The sequence below is a fragment of the Dromiciops gliroides genome, chromosome 1, assembly GCF_019393635.1.
Source record: "Dromiciops gliroides isolate mDroGli1 chromosome 1, mDroGli1.pri, whole genome shotgun sequence".
Taxonomy (NCBI): domain Eukaryota; kingdom Metazoa; phylum Chordata; class Mammalia; order Microbiotheria; family Microbiotheriidae; genus Dromiciops; species Dromiciops gliroides.
Genome location: NC_057861.1, coordinates 458,844,776 through 458,865,508, shown reverse-complemented (window position 1 = coordinate 458,865,508; position 20,733 = coordinate 458,844,776). Strand labels below are relative to the sequence as shown.

The window sequence follows — 20,733 nt, the reverse complement described above, 5'->3', positions numbered from 1 at the left end:
TCCCTTTCCTATTTCCTTATTCTTGTCAAGGGTCATCCCCCAAATCACTCAGGTTAAATTCTCAGGCTTTTCCTTGGTTTTTTCTTCACAACTCACTGATTATATCTAAATAGTTGCTAAATCACCTCTCACATCCATCCCATTCTTTCCACTCACATTGTCACCACTGTGGTCCAGGCTCTCATTGCATCTTGCCTGGATTACTACAATGGTCTCCTAATTGCTCTCCTTGCCTCAAGTGCTTCTGCTGTCTAGTTCATTTTCCACATAGTGGCCAAATCCCTTACTCCCAATCGATAAATGATCAAAGGATACGAACAGGCAGTTTTCAAAGGAGGAAATCTAAGCTATTAACAATCATATTAAAGTATTTTCTGAATCGCTAATAATTGGATAAATGCAAATTAGAGCAACTTTAAGGTTTGACCTCATACTTCTTAGACTGTCAAAGATGACAAAAGAGGAAAATGAAAAATGCTGGAGAGACTGTGAGAAAAACTAGTATAGAATTGCACTGCTGGTGGAACTGTGAGTTGGTCCAGTTTTTGAAAGCAATTTGGAACTTAGTTAGGAAAGTAACCGTGCATACTTTGACTTACTACTAGGTCTCTACCCCAAAGAAATCAAAGAAAACAAAGAAAAAAGGGGAGGGAGAAGAAAATAAACATTTATATCATACCTACTAAGTACTAGGAATTATACTAAGCATTTTACAAACTTTATCTCATTATCTCAAACCAATCCTGCAAGGTATGTGCTATTATTACCTCCATTTCACAACTGAGGAAACTGAGGCAGTTAGAGATTAAAGTATCTAAGTCAGATTTGAACTCAGTTCTTCCTGTCTCCAGGTTCAGGCTTTATCTAAGGCATCACCAAGTTGCCTACAGAAAAATTACTCGTATGCACAAAAATATTGATAACAATTCTTCCATGGTAGCCAAAAGCTGAAATCTAAATAAGTGTTCTTGTACTGGTGAAAGATTAAATAAATTGTGGTATATGAATGTAAGGAATATTACTGTGCAAAAAGAAACAATGAAATAGATAATTTCAGAGGAAGCTGGGAAGACCTTTATGAATGGATGCAGAGAGAAGTAAGCAGAACTGGGAGAACAATCTATCTAATGATAACATTATAGAGTAAAACAACTTTGAAAGACTTTAAAACTATGATAGACCCAATGATAAACCATGAGTCTGAAAGAATGATGATGAACTATGCCACTCATCTCTTGACAGTGAGGTGATGAACTTCAGAAAGAGGCATGCATTTTTGGACATAGCTAATGTGGACATTTGTTTTGCGGGACTATGTAGACATGTACTGAAGGATTTTTCGGGGAAAGGCTCTGAGAAGATTGTATATGGAGAAACTGTAGACAACTATGTACAATCAAGTTATGTAAGGCTAAATACAGGATAAATGGTAAATAATCAACAGAAGAAAAGCACCAGAATTAAGGATTGGGAAAAGCTTATGGCAGAAGATGGGATTTTAGCTGGAAAATGAAGGAAGCCAGAAAAGACAGAAAGCAGAGATGAGGAAGGAGAGGATTCAAGACTTGGGGTCAGCTGGAGAAAATGCCAGGAATCAGGAGATGAAGTGTCTTTTATGTGAAAAAGCAAGTAGACCAGTATTGCTAGATCAAAGAGTACCTGGGGGTGGGGTGGGGGGGGGTAGGAGAGACTAGGTTATGAACAGCTTTGAATGACAAAAAGATTTATCTATGTCACGCCCCTCCTCCCCCCCATTCAATAAACTCTAGTGGTTCCCTATTACCTCCAGGGTCAAACATAAATCCTCTTTTTGTCTTAAATTATGTTTAGAACACTGTTCAACATAGCACTATTTAATATATTGCTTCACTTTTGTCTTGTACCCCAGCACCTCAAACAGTATCTTGAATACAGTAGACATTTAATAAATGCTTGTATATTGATCAGTAGCAGAAAAGTGTATAATATATCTTATCCATCAAAATTGGTTTAAAATTAAATTTAGATGAGGAAAGAGGAAGCTGCAGTTAATTGGAAAAGTGAATTCTACAAAATATCTCTCTCCAAAATTAAGTACTAGAATAATGATAACAATAATGATAGTAGCTAGCACTTACATAATGGTTCTTTTTTGGGGGTGAGGGGTGAGGCAATTGGGGTTAAGTGACCTGCCCAGGGTCACACAGCTAGTAAGTGTCAAGGGTCTGAGGCCAGATTTGAACTCAGGTCCTTCTGAATCCAGGGCTGGTGCTCTATCCACTGTGCCACCTAGCTGCCCCCTACATAATGCTTTTAAGGGTTGTAAGGTACTTCACATGATCTCATTTGATCCTTATAACCACCCTGTGAGGTAGGAATTTTTATTATTCCCATTTTACAGATAGGGAAACCAAGGTTAAAAGAGGTTAAATAACTGGCCCAGGGTCTTACAGCTAAAAGTGTGAGGTATGACTTGAACTCAGGTCCTCCTATATCCAAGTCTAATACCCTATCTACTATGTCACCTAGCTGCCTCTAACAGAAAAATCTTCTGAACAGTTAAATGAATAGTTAATCAATATACTGAGTGCCCATTACACATGCTGTGGAAGATATAATGAAATATGAAACATGGTTTCTACTCTTAAGGAACTTACATAAAGCAGCCATGACATGGTGGCAAGAACATTGGATTTGGAGTTAGGAGATGTGGATTCAAATCCTGACTGTGCTACTTACACACCTATGTGAACTGTGGCAACTTAATTAACCTCTCTGGGCCTCAGTTCTCTCATTTGCAAAATAAGATTAGGTCAGTTGAACTAGATGGTCTCTGCAATTCTTTCCAGCTCTAGATTCATGATTATACTTTCTAAAGTCCATTCTAGTACAACTCCCAAGTGTGAGATAAGAGTCAGCCTGAGTTAGGAGACAACAAATGCCTGAGGTAAGAAGACCTGCTTCAAACTGTAAAATACTTAATCCTTGTGTAAATTACTTAATCTCTCAGTGTCCCAGGAAACTTTCTAAGAAAATAAATTGCCGATTAGTTGCTGATTGGCACTACTGATAGGAGTTTCCTTACTGGGAATTTCTTGTACAAATGAAATCACAGATCCAGACCAAAAAATAAATCTCAATCAGTAAATATGAGAGGTAAGTATAGATCAATTTTCCACTTGATTCATAGAACTTGTCCTCATTACTTCACAGTCATACATGCTAAATGCCAAATGAGTAGCATAAACAGTAGGCATGTGGGGATTTTAGGGGAGGGAATATCCCTTCCAGCGAGGCTGGTGAAGTTAGACAAATAACCTCCAACTCTCTTTATGCACACTAGATATTAACCAATGATAGTTGCATTTTAATAATAAGAGAAAAATGCTTCCTCTCTTGTATTGTAAAACCAAGAGAATAATCTCGAGAGAAAGTATTTTATTACATTTGAGTCTGAATGCAAAAGAATTAGTACAGAGGAGATATGATAGCTACAGTAGTAGAAGTTTCACCTTTGAAATATTGATATCAGGTTAGTTTTTACCAATTCCAAATAGAAATAGAAAATGGAATATTGCTAGGCTAGGGAAAAAGGCCATTCCATAATTGGCATGAAAAGAAAAAGAATTTTCAATAGTATAGCAAACTGGCATACCATTGGAAGCTATAGGCTAAATTAAGACTGCTGCCAGATGGGATGTTCAGTGAAGAGAAGAGATAACTCAGAAGAAATCAACACACACTTAATTCTAAAGCATATGTATTGATCGTAAGGCTTATGCACATGTCCATTCAGAGTTTCTAATTTTATAACTTATAATTGAAAATCTGTCTAAGCAGTAGCTTTCTAAAAAGTGGGCAATACTAGAGTTCAATCAACAAGCATTTATTAAGCACTTACTTTGTGCCAGGCATTGAGATAGGCATTGGGGATATACTTTAAAAAATGAGACAGTCCTTGTCACAAATAAACTTACATTTTCCTCTACTGTGTATGTGAGGGAATACATGTTTATAGAGAGGTAAGTAAAGGATATATACAAGGAAAAGGGAGAGATGAACAATGGGGGGTTGGGGGAGAGGAACAGCCCTTCAAGGTGTGATGAATAAAACTAAATATGTGGAAGCCTAATTCTGTCCCAAGTGTAGGGAAAGCTAGCTAGGGTTTACTCATAAATTAGAAGCTTTAGCACCAGTCTTTGGATATTCTACATTTATTAAAAAGTAAAGAGAGAACATATGGAGTTCATAAAGATAGGGAAGTCTGTTTACCCTGGAAGAATTCAGCCTGGCCTCCTTCTTCTCCCAAGTGTTCCTCCACCACCAGGTTGTCCAAGCAATAAACTGAGAGAGAGGAAGAAGCACTTCCTGAGTCCCCTGGAAGAGGCAGTGCTTACACACTGCTTCAAGCTGATTGGTTAGCATCACCCAAATCCATTGATTCACTGGACTTGAGGGTGGTTTTGTGTTGATGTTGTAGTCCACAGCTTCTGAGAATACTCCCTCTTGGGAGTCAGACAGGTGTGGCTTTAATTGAATTAACTTTAAGTGGGTTAATCAGCTAAGTCAATCACTCTCAGTCAATCTAATCAGTCCAACTCAACTGGGACCTTTGGGCGTTTAGCAAATCCCATTATTGGGGCAGCTAGGTGATGCAGTGGATAGAGCACCGGCCCTGGATTCAGGAGGACCTGAGTACAAATCTGGCCTCAGACACTTAACCCTTACTAGCTGTGTGACCCCGACCAAAAACAACAACAACAAAAAAACCAACCAAAAAAACACCATAGCAAATCCCATTATTTCCTTACAAAGGAAAGGTCCTTGAAGAAGGTGGCACTTGAGTTACAAGAGGCAGAAAGGAGGAGGGAATGAAGAGAACTTGTGCAAAGCTGCAACAGGATGTTATGTATGGGGAACAGCCAGTTTGGTTACAGTGTTTTGTGGGAATGGGAGTAATAAGTCTGGAGAGGTAGATTCAGCCATACTGTGAAGAACTTTAGTTGTCCAAAAAAAAAAAAAAAGGAAGTTGTATTTTATCCTGAAGATGGTGAGGCACTGAGGCTTCTTGAGAAGCCAACTGTCATGGTTAGCACTTTGCTTTTAGGAATGAATAGCAGGGAGTCGAGTCAAGATTGCAGAGTGAGAGGAAGCATTAAAGTCAGCTTCACCCCTCAACAAAGATCTGGAGGATCTGAATTCTGATTGGAAAAGCCAAGGAGAAGTCACAGTAAGTTATTCTTCCAATCCTGGGTGGCTTAGGGAGATGGACAGAGAGGTCTATAGACACTGGGGAAAGAGGTTTGGTTAGAAGCACACATAGCTGGACCATTCCAGAACCCAGGAAAGGAGAGAAGACTGATTCTGGACCACCAGGAGAGGACATTTCCTGGCATCTCTTTCTGTCCCTGAGTTTAATTTTTAAAATTTAAAAAAATCCTTCTGTTTTTCCCCCCCAGAATTTTGACTTTATTATTTCTTGATGTCTCATGGAGTCATTAGCTTCCACTTGGCTATTTCTAATTTTCAAGGAGTTATTTTCTTCAGTAAAGTTTTGTATCTTTTTTACTCGTTCTTTTTTATATATTTATGATAATACATATATATATTCATCTTTCTTCCCTAGCTCTTACCTCTTTTCCCATTCTTTCCCTTCTGTTCTCATTTAGTTTTTAAAATTTTTTGTTACTTCTTTAACTCTCTTAGGAATTCTTGTTGATCTTGTGTCCAAACTGCATTTTTCTTTAATATAAAATATTATAGATTATAGATTTTTGAAATTCATTATCTTCTGTGCTTGTGTGAACTTCCCTGTCACCATAGTAGCATTTTCTCATCAGATTCTTTTTGTTTGTTTGTTTGCTTCTTCCTTTGCTGTGAATTCATCTTTTTCATTTTTGATACTGGCAATTTGGTTTTATTCTTTCTTTTAAAAAATCTAAATAAGGGGCAGCTAGGTGGCGTAGTGGATAGAGCACCAGCCCTGGATTCAGGAGGACCTGAGTTCAAATCCGGACTCAGACTCTTAACACTCACTAGCTGTGTGACCCTGGGCAAGTCACTTAACCCCAATTGCCTCACCCCAAAAAAAAAATCTAACTAGCTGATTATCTATTTTATTGTTTGCTTTTTTAAGAAACAGTGCTTAGTCTTATTATGAGTTTAGTCATATTTTTACTTTCAATTTTGCTCAGCTCTCCTTTGATTTTTAGGACTCCCATTTTGGTGTTTCATTGGAAGTTTTTAATTTGTGGTTTTCTAGTTTTTTAAGTTACACGCCTAATTCAATACAATGACCAACCACAACTGCTAAGGACTCATGATGAAGCATGCTATCCATTCCAGATAGGAAATTGGTGGGATCAGATTATAGAGTGAAGCATATTTTTAGAGTGAAGACTGAAGCATATTTTCTTCTTCTGTTTTTGAACATAGCTAGTGTGGGAATTATTTTACATGAATATACATATTTATAATGGATTTTTTTCTTGTCTTTTCAATTGGTAAGAGAGAAGGAACATAGAAGGAGAGAATTCTATATTGAAAATAAAACTGAATGAAAAAAATTTATTTTGACTTGGCAGTTGTGTGAAGGATTGGAGAGGAGGAAGGAAGACCTATAAATTAGGTTACTTCATGATGAAGGCCTGAACTAGGATGGTTGTGGTAGACGTAGAGAATGCAACAGAAGCAAGTGATATTGAGAGTGACTAATTATATACAATGTGATGGAGAGAATGAAGAGCTAAAGATGATTGATTGCTTTTGAATATAGGTGACTAGAAGAATGATAGTGCCCTGAAATAAAAAAAGGGAAGTTAGGAGGAAGTATGGGTTTAGGGGGAAAGATAAAGATGATTTCATGGCAGAATTTTTTTTTTGGCTGAGAGATTGGGAAAGGCTTAAAAGAGTTATACATAGCATCTTTTTATACCTAATATTTGTTTTAAATCTTGAAGTTATTTTAAAAAGATCTTTGGAGTAATCCTTAAATATTTATGTACTCACCAGGTATAATGCATCAAACTAAAAAACAGGGAATTAACATTCTTTATTACTCATTTATTTCATCAGTCTTTGGACAGTATCACTATCCTGGTCTAAGCACTTCATGTCTTGATTATTGCAATAGCCTTCTGGTTGTGTGAAGATAGTGAAGATGGCCTCAAGTCTTCCCATTCTATCCCATCTTCCACTCAATTATTAAAATTAAGATGTCTTCCTAAAGAACAGGTCTGACCCAGTCATTCCCCTAGTTAATAAATTCCAATGGTTCCCTATTCTAAGATTAAAAAATAAAATTATTGGTTGGTTTGGCTTTTAAAGTTTTTTATAACCAGGCCCCACCTACCTTTCCAGTCTTTTTATATTTGACTCCCCTCTATATACTCTCAAATCTAGTGACACTGTCCTCTTATCTTTCTTACAGAAGATACTCCGACTCCTGATACTGGGTATTTTCATTGCCTGGAATTCTCTTCAGTGCTCACTCTAATTCCTATCCTCTCTGAGTTCTTTCGTGTTCCAGCTAAAATCTCATTTTTTTGCAAGAAACTTTTCTGGCTCTTCCTGTGATTAGCTCCAATATCCTGTATATATTGTTTGTACTTAGCTATTTACATGTTGTCTCTCCCATTATACTATGAGCTCAACAGCAGGGACTAGTTTTTTGCCTATTTTGTATTCCCATACTTAGCACAGCGTCTGACAAATAGTATATGCTTAATAAATGCTTGTTGACTTGATTTCCATTATGAGATCGCAGATTTAGAAATGAACATCCTTTTAAGCCCCATTTTGCTGATGAGAAATATAGAGACAAAACAACTTGCCCAAAGAAGGTCATATTGAAAGTAAGGGGCAGAACCAGGAGTCAAACTCAGGTTGATTTACTCCAACATAAGCCCTTCCAATGAAAAAGGGGCCAAGAGCTATCTAAGCCGAGGAGAGAAAGGTACTAAGGGCATGGAGTGGGGGGGGCGGGGGGGGGACCATAAGAGCTTGTTCCTGGTTATCATTTTCCAAACAGACCACCAGCATTAGCAGTTAAAGTGAAAGGGAAATTCATTTTTCAATTTCATTCCTCTGCAATATTAATCGCCCTGCAGGCGTGAGGGCGCAAAATGTCACTCAGGACCCTGAAAGCATCCTCCAGAGAGCGGATGCAGTTTAAAGAGGTCCTACAGTTTCCTTCCACGGCGTGCACATTTCCTAATTTGCAGTAGAGTGAGTTCACGAGTGGGGGTGGGGGTTAATCGAGGCTGTAAGTGTTTTCAATCAGTCCGGTTAGAGAAGCTGAGAGGGTCTGGGCAGCGACACGGCGTTCCTGGTGCACAACTGCTTCCCTCGCCCGCCCACTCGCAGGGGGGCGCCCTTCCGCCAGCAGGTGTGCGGGGGAGGGAGGAGGCGCGCCCTCTTTCCCCGGCCTGGTACTTACGAAAGAATCGCTCACCACCAGCACCACATTCGGTACCGAGGTCTCCTGGGTTGTTACCCTCTGGGTAGGGGGCCTCCCTGGGCCCGATCTTTCCTTCAGTCTACCTGCCCATGAGGCCGGGGCGGCCGGAGCCGGACCCACGGAAGTGACCGCCAACAGGATCACACCTAGTGGCCACCATTGCATCGCCCCAGCTGGGCCGTAGGCTCAGCCTCCCTTCTCAGTCCCAGGACACAGCCGGAAGTGCAGCCCGGGGCGGGGACAGGTTTTGACTGCCCCTGCGCACTGCTTTTTCCTGTTCCCTAGGAACAGGACCGCTACTTCGAGCCCTCTTCCTTTGAATGAGCCACTTCACGATGCACAGGGGGAGGGGTAGAACTACAACTCCCAAGAGGCTCAAGGGACGCACAGACCCGTGACGTGACTTGGCTAGGATCTTGTTCGCTCCCTCCCTCTCAATCCCTTTGCACGTAGTTGGTCTTTCTGCGGCTGGGTTGGGTCACGTGGTCCTGCCCTGAGGAAATGCGCACGCGCCTTGACCCTTTGGCAGAAGGCGGCCGGAGTAAGGTAGATGTAGGAAAAAATGAATCGGGTTCTTCTTGGAGGGGATGGGTTAGGGACTTTTAGGGGGACAGCCCTTCTGCAGTAGGAGGGAACTAAAGGGAGGACCCGGGGTCGTCCCTCTTGTGCCCCTAGGAGAAGCGTGAGCCGGCTGTGGGGAGGACTCTCTGAGGTGGCGGTGGGCCGCTTGCCAGCGGCGTTGAATGGGGCAGGGGTTGGAGGGGGCCTCCTCCTGGGGCTCCCCCCACCCCGCTCCTCAGACACCGCACGGGGCCTTCGACCCCTGGGTTTCCCCTCCCGCCCCTGGGGTCGCTTCCACCTCCCGGAGGGGGGTGATGGTGGCATTCAGGGTACAGCCTCATCTCTCCAGCTGTAAGAATACAGGGACTAAGGGTGGCACAAGGAGAAAACATCACCTCCTTCTGCCCAGGAAGAAGTGTTTGCTTATGTGGCCTTCGCCCCTTTCACAGGGTTGTTGTGGGGAGAGCAAACGTGAGCTATTATGTGACGTTTCCTTATCTGACGTTGGTTCAGAAAGTCATTCTTTTGTCGATACAGCTTCTCTCCTTCTTGAACTTTCCTCCTTGGAAGGATGCAGAGCTCTGGCCTTTTTGATTCCTTATCCTAGTTTCAGGTATGTAGTTCGTAAATTGTGCCAGTTACCAGTAGTTTTAAAATGTTGAGTAATAGTGATAGTTCACATTTAAGTTTACTAACAATATCATTATGGAGTGGTCGTGTATTTATTTATTTATTTATTTATTGGGGTGGGTAGGGCAGTTTGGTGTATTGGATGTAGTATTGGACTTGAAGTCATGAAGACCTGGTTCAAATCTTGTCGAAGACACTTAGTATCGGTGTGACCCTGGGCAAGTCACTTAACGTCAGTAGGCCTGAGATTCCTTGTCTGGAAAATGAGGCCTTGTGATCTGACCAGTAGTGGTCCTTCCTACCGTTCTTATAGGGGCTCCTGAGTGAGAAAGCTCCCTCTACCACTGTACTGCAAAGTAATAAGACTTTCTTATGTTTACAAAGCCAGTATGTGTCAGAAGTGGGTTGTGAATCCAGATCTTACTGATTTTGAGTCAGCTCTCTGTCCACTACACTCTAATGGCCCTCTGTGAGTTGTTATTATCCCCATTTTGCAGATGAGTAAATGATTCTTGGAGAAATTAAATTACTTTGTGCAAGGTCACAAAAGGGAAAAAAAATAGATTCTTTTAAACAGCTGTTTTTAAACCTCATGTTCCAGAATATCAGGAAGTATGGTATAGTGGAAATAGTATTGACTCTGAAGACAGAAAACTTGCCTTCAAATCCTGCTTCTACCTGTATCACTCGATATTACCGAGTATCACTTAGTGCCTCTGATACTACTTAGTAATACCTAGTAGCTCTAGTACTTCCAGAATCAGAAGACCTGGGTTGGCTGTTTGTAAAAGTAATGTGAAGAATGCTAATGTCCAGAATGACTTGATACTAACAAGGAAATTTAAGAATGCATAAGATTGCCTTAGGATTTTGGAACTATGATGAAAGGATAGATAAGGCAGCACTGCTTAATTCTGATTTTGCTTCACTTTACTAAGTTCTTTGACTGAAAAAGACAAAAATGACTAAAAAGCAAGGAGAGATAATTAAGGAGATGGTAAAGAGAATACCTAGTTGCCCTTGAGTTCAAGTTATCAGACCTGGATGAACTGCATGCTTATTTATTTTTAAAAAATGCTGAGCTAGTGTCAGTGATTCTTGGGATATGGAGAACAAGAGAGGTACTGCAGGACTCAAGAAGGGAAAACATCCCAATTTTCAAAAAAGATGAGAATAAAATCTACATAATAGTGGTCATTGAGCCAGACTCTTAATTTCTGACAGAACTTTGAATGGTTAGTAAATATATTGAAAAGGAAACAGTATTCACTAGGAGTGAATATGACTTTATGAACAGGTTGTATAGGTCGTGATCTCTGTATAGGATGTTTTTGCTTAATTATTTATCTCTTCTCAAGTGGGGTTTCAGTCTATCCGGAGAAAGGAATCAAAAACTAGTGTAATGTATAAATAAAAGATATCAACAAAACATTTAAAATAAAAGGTAAGAAACTAAAAATAAAACAGATTATGCCAAACTACTTTCATTTCCTTTTCCCCACCACAGGGTCAGCAGACTTTTAGGTCTGAGAAATGCTGTAGATATTATGTTACTTATTATATATAATATATTACTTAGATTTTAACAAAGTGTTTGACAGTCTCATGCTATTCTTATGGATAAGGTAGGCAAACGTGGGTAGACCTAGGTGAATTAAAAACTGGTTTAGTGGTTAATGTCAAAGAGTAGTCCTTAATGCTTAAAGTCAACTTGGAGACAGGTCTCTAGGGGAGTATCTCAGGAAATCTGCTTGGCTCTGTCTTTTAACATTTTTATCAGGCATTTGTTAGATACTTACTATGTAAGCACTAGGCATTTTGCTGAGCTCTGGGAGGGAAACATGCTCCCTGCACTGTCTCAGTTTCCCCATTTGCTTTCTTTCATCTGCAAATTTGATGTGTGAGCAATCTATGCTCTCTTTCCCCACTTCCCCCTGCTGGTCCCTTCTTCCCAAAGGAAGGAAATTTTTAATGGTTCCCTAAATTGCTAGTCCTTTCTCCCTGAGATTATGTCCAATTTACACTGAACATTTGTGTGTATGTGTGTGTGTGGAGTTATATTATTTACATGTTGTCTTCCCCTTGGATGAACTGATGCAGAGTAAAGTGAGCAAAACCAGGAAAACAATTTAATACAGTAACAATATTGTAAATACAATTTTGATAAACTTTAACAACTGACCAATGTAATGACCAACCATGATCCCAAAGGCCTGAAACTGAACCATGCTACCCACTTCCTGACGGAGAAGAGATAAATTCAAGATAGAGAATGAAACATCTATTTTTGAATATGAAAAATAATGTTTTACCTGATTATATATATTTGTTACAAAGCTTTTGTCTTTCTTTTAAATGGAAAAGGGGAGAGAAAATGCTTGTTAAATGAACAATATAATGAAAAATAAAAAAAGTACTCACACAATGACTAATATGGAAATGTTTTACATGATTGCGCATGTATAACCTATATCAAATTTCTTAGCATCTCAGGGAGGGGATAGGGAAGGGAAGAAGGGATAGAATTTGGAATTCAAAAAGCCTTCAAATGCTAAAAATTGTTTTTGCATGTAATTGGGGAAAAAGAAAATAATAAAAAATGTTAAAAAGAAAAAAGTACATGTTGTCTCTCCCATTAGAACATGAAATTTCTAGCTAGGTGCTGTTATTAATCTCCATTTAACAGATGTGGAAACTGAGACAGAAGTTAAGTGACTTGCCCAGTGTCACATAGCTATTAAGAGGCCAGATTTGAGTTTAGGTCTTCCTAATTCTAGGCCCAGTGTTTTATTCACTGTGCTAATCTAATCTCAACGGGTCTTCACCCATGCATGGAATTACTTTTACTTCTCTAAGATTGAAGTACAGCCCCTAACAGTTTTTCTAAATCTTTCCTCATTTACCTAGACCATCCTCTCTCTTCTCAGGAGAGGAACTCACTGTTTTACAGAGAAAATTGAAGTCATTTGTCATAAAGAATACCCCTCTTCTCAGTTCTTCACTTCAAATCCCTTCAACATGATCCCTCAATCCCTTTGATTTTACCTCCGTTTCTGATAAAGACATGGCCCTCTACAAATTCCTTTGTTAGTTTTCCTTCCTCTCTCATATGCCCTGGGAGCTTGTCCTTTCAGACATTTCCATTTACCCCTCCCCTAGTTATCAGTCTTTCCTTATCCTCTGACTTTTCCTGTCTACCTACAAATGTGTTGAGATCTTCTCTGTCCTTGGCTTTCACTTGACCCTACCGTTACCTTAATCATTATCCCTGCTCTCTTTTACTGCCAAACTCTTTTTCTTTTTTAAATAAACATTTTAATTTTAATTTTACTTTATTTAAAGTTTTGAGTTTCAAATGCTATCCCTCCTTCCCTCCTTCCCTCCTTTCCCTCCCCCTTCTTGAAGCAATCATATAGGGGTTATATATGTGCAGTTATCTAAAACATTACCATATTAGTCATTTTGTATAAGAAGATTTGAATAAAAGAAAAAAAAATGAAAGAAAGAAAGTGAAAGCCTGCTTCAGTCTGTGTTCAGTCAATATCAGTTCTTTCTTTGGAGGTGGATAGTATGCTTCATCATTAGTCCTTTGGGATTATCTTGGATCATTGTATTGCTGAGAATAGTCAAGTCATTCACAGTTCTTCATCAACCAGTATTGCTGTCACAGCACAACCTTCTCCTGGTTCTTCTCACTTTACTATACATCACTTCATGTAAGTCTTTCCAGGTTTTTCTGAAATCATATTGATTGTTATTTCTTATAGCACAATAATATTCCATCACCATCATATGCCACTTAACCAATATACCATTCTTAACCACTACAAAAAGAGCTACTATAAATATTTTTGTACAAATATGTCTTTTTCTCTTTTTTTGGGATGTCACAGCCAAACTCTTAAGAAAAAAAAATCTGTATTTGTTGCTTTTACTTCTTTATCTCTTATTTACTTTTCAGCTTCTTAATAATCTGGCTTTTAGTCCCGTTACTTGATGGAAGTTGCTATCACCAAGATCACCAGTAATAACATTGCTTAATTCAGTGAATGAACTCTTCTCTGGCCTGATCTTTTTTGAACTCTCCATAGCAGTTGACACTTTGATCACTTTGTCTTCTCAGATACTTTTTATTTCCCAGGGTTTTTGACACTATTTTCTTGTTTCTATATTTTTGTGTAAGTGCTGTTTCTCATTTTCTCCTTTTTTGAATCAACATCAGTTTTATCTCCTCACCCCTCAAATATATGTAGATATACTTCAGTCACCTAGGTCCTCTCTTTTTACACTCCTTTGGGTATCTTATCAATTCCCATGGGTTCAGTTATCTTCTTCATGCATTTGACTGGCTAATCTACATCTTAAATTATCTGTTAAGTTTCCATTTCACAAAGTAACTGCTGTAGGTCTCCACTCAGATGTCTTAGAGGCCTGTCAAAATCCACATGTCCAAAACAGAACTTATCACACAGTTATTAAGTGTTTGGGGCATGATGGTAAAATACTGAGAATCAAAAGCAGAGCCCAGAGAGGAATGATGTTTGTTTAGCCTGGGAGGAGCTCACCAAGAGGAAAATGTTCAAGGGTGAGAAGGAGGCTGAGGCTTAATGATGAAGTTTGGAGTGAAGGCTGGCTGGCCTTGGCCCTTATGCCTCTTATCCCCTAACATGCTTTAATTGCTCAGCTGCTTTAAGTTAGAGAATCAGTTAGTTTGATCTATTTTGAAGAAAATTTGAAATTTTAGGTTTCAGGATCTTGAATTTCATGTCTTATTTGTTACATTTAACTAGATGAAGGATGGATGAAATGCTGTCTGAAATTCTGTCCAGCAAACTAAAAGATAGAAGTGATGATAGTGATCCAAAGGTAAGCATATAGACTACCTAATGATGGTTTGATCTTTATATTTCAGCAAAAAGGTTTAAAGATATAATGTTGCATCACTTTATAGACTGTGAGCTCCTTGAGTAGGAGACTTGCATTGTGCTGGCATAGAGTCAAATACTTCCCCATCACATATGTGTTGGAGGTCAGTCTTGACTCTTCCCTCTCCCTCACACTCCACATCTAATTGGTTATTAATTCTGATCAATTCTACCTTTATAGACCATTGGTGTAAAGGCTACTAAGTAGGACTAGGAATTATAGTGACTTTGGTTTGAACTGGTCCCAAACACTTAATAACCGTGTGATCTTGGATTAATCACCTAACCTCTATTTGCCTCAATTTCCTCATCTGTAAAATGGGGATAGTAATAGCACCTACCTCCCAGGTTGTTGTGAGTATCAAATGAGATAAATGTAAAGTACTTAGCATAGTGCTTGGTACATTGTAAGTGCTAGATAAATGTTAGCCATTATTATTGTTGTTATTATCTTCTAATCTGTACTTAATGACCATTGCCACTGTAGCCCAAGTAGTCATTACCTCTCATTTAGACAATCGTATTACCTCCTGGTTAGTCTCCCTGCTTCTAGTCTTCTCACTCTACTCCTTTCTCCACACTGCTACTCAAATTGCTTCCAGAAAAAAAAAGTTGACTCCTCAGCCTATTATTTTAAGCCCTCTCCCATCTGCCTCCTGTGTACTTTTCCAGAATTAATTGATTAATTCATTTGATCATGTATTCTCTCTTCTAGCCATATTGGCTTCTTAGCTGGTACCCACACTTGGTTTTCTATCTCCTGTCTCTCTTTCTTTGAGGAGGCAGCTGACTTCCATGGGTAAAATGCTCTCCTTCCTTATTTCTGTTTATTATAGTCTTTGACTTTTTTCAAGACTCAGCCTAACTTCTCCATGAAATCTCTTCTGATTCCTAAGCGGTTAGTATTCTCTCCTTCTTCAAATTATCTTTTGTTTACTCACCCCCTACGTGTTTTATTTTTTGTTAGCAGAATATAAACTCTTTGACAGCAAGACTATTTTGTTTTTTGTCTCTGTCTCCAGTAGCCAGCATAGTGCTTTGCACATGGTAACTGCTTAATAAGTAGAAATTTAATTTGTAAAATACTTACTGTTTTATACTAATAAAAAGAGAAATGCAACTTTGAGGTTTCAATTTATACCCAACAAATTGGTGGATAAAAGATGGGAATGGTCATTGTTGAAGGGAGGACTATGAAGAGAGGTACACTAGTTCCCTGTTGGTGAAGTTGTGAATTGATCATTGTGGAAAGTATTTTAGAGTTATGCTAGGAAAGTGACTAATATGTCTCTAGTCTTTGATCCAGAAATCCCACTGTTAGGCATAGTCCCCAAGGAGATCAAAGACAGAAATAAAGCTCCCATCTATGATGCCAGGATATTTATGGCAGCATTTTTTGTAGTAGCAAAGAACTGGGGAAAAATGGTTTATCCATTGACTGGGGGAAAGCTAAAGGCATTTGGTGTAAGAATGTAATAGAATATTACTCTACTGTAAGAAAAAACAATATGAAAAATCCAGAGACATATGAGAATACATACATGAACTGATAAAAAATGAAATAACCAGAAAAAGGAAAAGAATATACTCAATGACTGTAACAATATAAATGGTAAGAACCAAATTTAAACCAAAACTGAAGGCTATATAATTGTAATACCCAGACTTAGCTCTAAAGAAGAGGTGGGAAAAATGCACATCCATTCTTTTGTTACAGAGATGAGGGACTTTGCATGTAGAACTCTTTATATGTTGTCAGAATTGATTAATGTGCTAGTTTTCTTGAATTTTTACCCTTCTCTTTCATATTTTTTCTTATGAGGAATAGTTCTTTTGATAAGGGAGGGATATATTTGGAAATGAAGATTATGTTAAAAGAAGAGATAGCCAATAGAAATTATTTGAAAAATTTGAATAATAAAAAGCTATTAATAGAAGGATTCTCACCACCCCCAAAAAAAGGATTGCTACTTTAAAAGTATACCATAAATCCTGCTAAAATATTCTGAGAAGGAGGGGGGAAAGATAATTATATATGAGGAAATTTTTACTAGCTAGCACCTTGGAGAATAAATTAAAAGCAGGTATCTTACACCGTGGGGCACCTGGGTGGTACAGTGGATAAAATGCTGAGCCTGTAGTCAGGAAGTCTGACCTGATTCAGTTTTGGGTGTATATTCAGTTGTTGTTCATTCAGTGACCATTGCTTAAGTGCCAATATATGTGAAGCACCTGACCAGGTACTTATACAGGCATAAAGATTAAAAAATGGCATAGCCCTTGTCCTTAAAAATCATATATTTTTCTATTGGAGGAATAGAACAGGAAGATCTACATATGGTACAGGTTGGGGTAAAGGCGCTATCCAGACAAAGAACTCTAGGAAAATTTTGAATAGGGAGACGATATTCTAGGGAACCACTGAGTTGAGAGCTAGAGATAGGTTGAATACTTTGTTGAATTAAATGAGGAAAAAGATTAGGAAGGAAGAATTGGAGTGTTAATCTAGAATACGAGACATTTAATTTATAGACTAAGAAACTTCATTGATGTGAAAGATTGCTAAATATTTCAGGTCATCAATAATGTAGTCTTTGGGGGTAGGCTTTAGAAGACTTTACATGTTACCTATATAAGAACCTATATATAACCAGCACTCCTGTGCTGGTTCACTGTTGTCTGTTACGTGAAGTCCAAACTCTTGTTGTCTGACTTTTGAGTCCCTCTATAATTTGTCTTCATCTTTATAGTTGGGCTGATTTTCTCACTGTCTTTTACATATTCCATACTAATTGCTACTTCTGTTCATACTCATTTGCCCCCTGGACTGTTCTTCATCCTTCCCTCTGAAAAAATTAATTAATTTTTCTAGGCATAGTTGAGTGCTTTCCTCTCCATGAAGTCCTTTTATGTTTATGCCAGCCCATAGAGATCACTTTCTTCCTTAAATACTACATAGTTTAATATTTTATTATTCTAAATTGGTTTCAAATATGTATTATGTCTTTAAATGGGAAGCTTCTTGGGTTTAGTGATCATGTCTTTTTGTATCACCTAATAACATTAAAAAGTGACATATGGTGTCTAAAGTACTTTACAAATCATTATCTTGTTTGAACCTCACAACAACCCGGAGAGTGTAAGTATTACAGTTATTATTATTTCCATTTTACAGATGAGGAAACAGAGATACAGAGAGGTCAAGTCACAAATGGTCTGAGACAGAATTTGAACCTGGGTCCTTCTACATTGCAAGCCTAGCAATCTGTTACCTGTACTGTACTATCTCTTACAGCCTGCTAAGACATGAAATTAGATACTCAGTAGTGTTGGTTGTTTCTTTTGTATCCTTTTAAAGATGTGATACTGTCTAAATATTGGGAAGGTCCTTTAGCAAACAGTCATTGCTTGCTTAGTCTGTGCACAGTATTAGGCTTAGTTGGCAGTGAGAAAGATCATGCTTTTAATAGCCTATATGGTGCTTCAAAGTCTGCATTTTACAGGTATTTTCATTTGCTTCTCACAGCAACCTTTTAAAGTAGGTGCTGTTATTTTGCCCATCTTAGAACTGAGTAAACTGAGGCTGAGAACAGTTAAGTAAGTTCCTCAGTCACATATTTGGGGACTGAGGTGGGATTCAGACCAGGTCTTCCTGCCCCCCAAGACCAAAGATGAATAAAGCATCTTCCCTGCCCTCAGGAAACTTAATCCGTATGGCAGAGAAGAGATAAAAACAAGTAACTGTCTGATACAAATTGAAATCTAAGTAGAAGGGAATGAAATTTAGAAAAAAAGGGAACTTAGATATCATCGAATCTGCCTTCATTTTAGAGATGAGGATCAAATTTATGCAAAGTACTCTGCAAACCTTAAAGCTCTGTGTAAATGCCAGCTTTTTGAGATGAGGCAGCTTCGGGGCAGAGAGCTTAAGTGAGTTTCCCAAGGTCACATGGTAGTAAGTAATAGAGCATTTGTTTCCACTGTACCTACTCTGTCTCCCATGATATTTAAGAGAAGGGTAAAGTATGAAAGTTCAGAGCAGGATGGGTTATTTTTGTCTAGAGACATGGGAGAAAGCTTTAGTTAAGAGGAAGAATTTGAGCTTGTCTTTTAAAGGAAGGAGCAGGATTTCAGGCGTTGGAGTCATAGGGCATTTCAAGGAGATAGGATGGTATGGAAGAAGGAAAGCCATGTTTGTAACTGACAAGTTGGTCAGCTTGACTTGATTTTAGGAGATTTTTTTGGGAGCACTATGTTTGCTGCAGGCCAGCAAAGGACATTTAGAGCTAGATGGCAGAAGATTTTGCTAGACTCAGAAGTTTGTACTTTATCCAAATTAGGCAGTTGGGAGTTAAAGTTTTTAGGCAGGAGAGCAATCAAGACTGTATTAAGTGTATTAGTGTGACAATACATAGAATGGATTGGAGGAGGGAAGAGACCAGGTTCTTTCAATGGTTCAGGCAAGAAGTAATGAGTATCCAAAATAAGGTGGTGGTAGAAGAAATGGAAAGAAAAGGATGGATGCAAGAAACCTTTCAGAGTAAGAATCAGTAGTAGTTGGTGGCTAGATAATTTCTGTAAATGACAGATGTTTAGCTTCTTTTCCTTTTTTTTTTCTTCTTAAAGTCTGGGCCTTTTAAAATGGCCCCTTACATTTTGCCACTTAACCATTTTTTTTTCTTATTTCCTTTCCATTTGCCAAATATTCAGTACTGTTTATCAGGAAAATCTAAAATAACAATGATTATTGTTCTTAGTTTGCAGCTATTTTTACCAAAGGAATCTTCAGCTTGAAGAAATTTTAGTGTAAATTTAACATTAAAATTTACTGACCTCTCCAATCAAGATTTATAATCCTTTTTTAAAAAGTATCTGATAACTGCACTTATAAATTTAATTCAAGAGACTTGTCAGGTAAGATCATGATGTAAAAATTACCAAAGTCATATTTGTTTAAATTGTATGTCTGGTTGTAGCTATCAAAATGTCTCATTCTTAGCTCATAAGTAGCATTAAATCCAGATAGCAAGCAAAGTAGTTTACATAGTAGTTACCTTTTTGCTTCTTGTTAATTTCAACTTTTATTGGCACCTTATGTAAGGTGGAGGATTGCTTTCCTGGTCTTGTTTTTTTTTTAACCTTTAACCTTAGTTCTCAACTGCTTTGACATCTCTTCTTGAATATAAGGTGGTAAGACAGAGTTAGCTAGCCTAATGTTTTGGTTTTTTCCTTCATTCATACTGCAGCTCTTTTATTTCTACTTAACTCCTCTCAGTTCCATGAGGAGAGACTAGATTTAAAATTTTAAAGGCTTTTAAATGTATCTTAAAATTAAGAATAAATTTCCTACATTCCAAATTGTTTTATTTTTATTGCTAAAATTATTGGAGAAGCTTTTTTGAACTTTTTAGCTTTGCTTCCTTTCCTGTTGTAGGCATGAATTTTCTTTATTTGCAATATTGGCCAAGGAAATAAATATTTCCTATATCCACTTAATCGAAATGGTTACTCAAACATGGAGTGATTAGATTCACACTATGCTTTGAAGGATGACTTGTAAATGACTCCTGGTTCTAGGCTTATTTTGTTGGATCTTGCTTTTTTGCCTTGAATGAAGGAATACTGAATTATGATGTGTAGCCATGTTTAATATTTGTTGAGCTACCCTGTATGGAAGATATAAAGCATAATAAAAAAGCTTTTCTTCTGGAGTTCACTGGCTTGAATTCTAAACCTGATTGTGAGTTGCTTCCATCTGTTGTTGTCATTGTTGTTGTCCACTTGTGTTTGATTCTTCATGATCTTGGCAAAGATGCTGGAGTTGTTTGCGATTCCCTTCTCTAGTAGATTAAGGCAAACAGAGGTTAAGTGTCTTGCCTAAGATCCCACAGCTAGTAAGTGTCTGAGGCTGAATTTGAACTCAGGTTTTCCTGACTCCAGGCCCTGCACTCTATCCACTGAGCCACCTCACTGCCTTCCAAGCACGTTTTCAAGATAAATAACTTAAATGTGTATGGAATATTGAAGGGTAGACACTAGATAAATCCAAGGCATTATTATTGGGAGTGGATAATGAAATAGATTCTATTGACAGGGGATAAAATGCTCATTTTTTTGAAGCAGATGAACTGTTTCAAGTTCTGAACTCTTCAGAGAAAAGATATTCCAATCTGTATAGAC

General features: G+C 38.2%; 2 protein-coding genes across 3 annotated transcripts in view; one reads left to right on the top strand and one right to left on the bottom strand.

The window, feature by feature from the left end:
• The window catches only part of ARSK (arylsulfatase family member K), a 48,687-nt gene extending 39,950 nt beyond the window's left edge, over positions 1 to 8,737 (bottom strand). For both annotated transcript variants that reach the window (XM_043978740.1, XM_043978741.1), the window contains exon 1: positions 8,417 to 8,737. In XM_043978740.1, the coding sequence (XP_043834675.1) occupies positions 8,417 to 8,602 (186 nt within the window). In that variant the 5' untranslated portion in view covers positions 8,603 to 8,737. The remainder of the gene's footprint in view (positions 1 to 8,416) is intronic.
• A 202-nt stretch (positions 8,738 to 8,939) lies between these two features.
• The window catches only part of TTC37 (tetratricopeptide repeat domain 37), a 109,984-nt gene continuing 98,190 nt past the window's right edge, over positions 8,940 to 20,733 (top strand). Inside the window, 3 exon segments of the mRNA XM_043972254.1 lie at positions 8,940 to 8,983; positions 9,536 to 9,611; positions 14,419 to 14,494. Coding sequence (XP_043828189.1) covers positions 14,478 to 14,494 — 17 coding nt within the window. The 5' untranslated portion in view covers positions 8,940 to 8,983; positions 9,536 to 9,611; positions 14,419 to 14,477.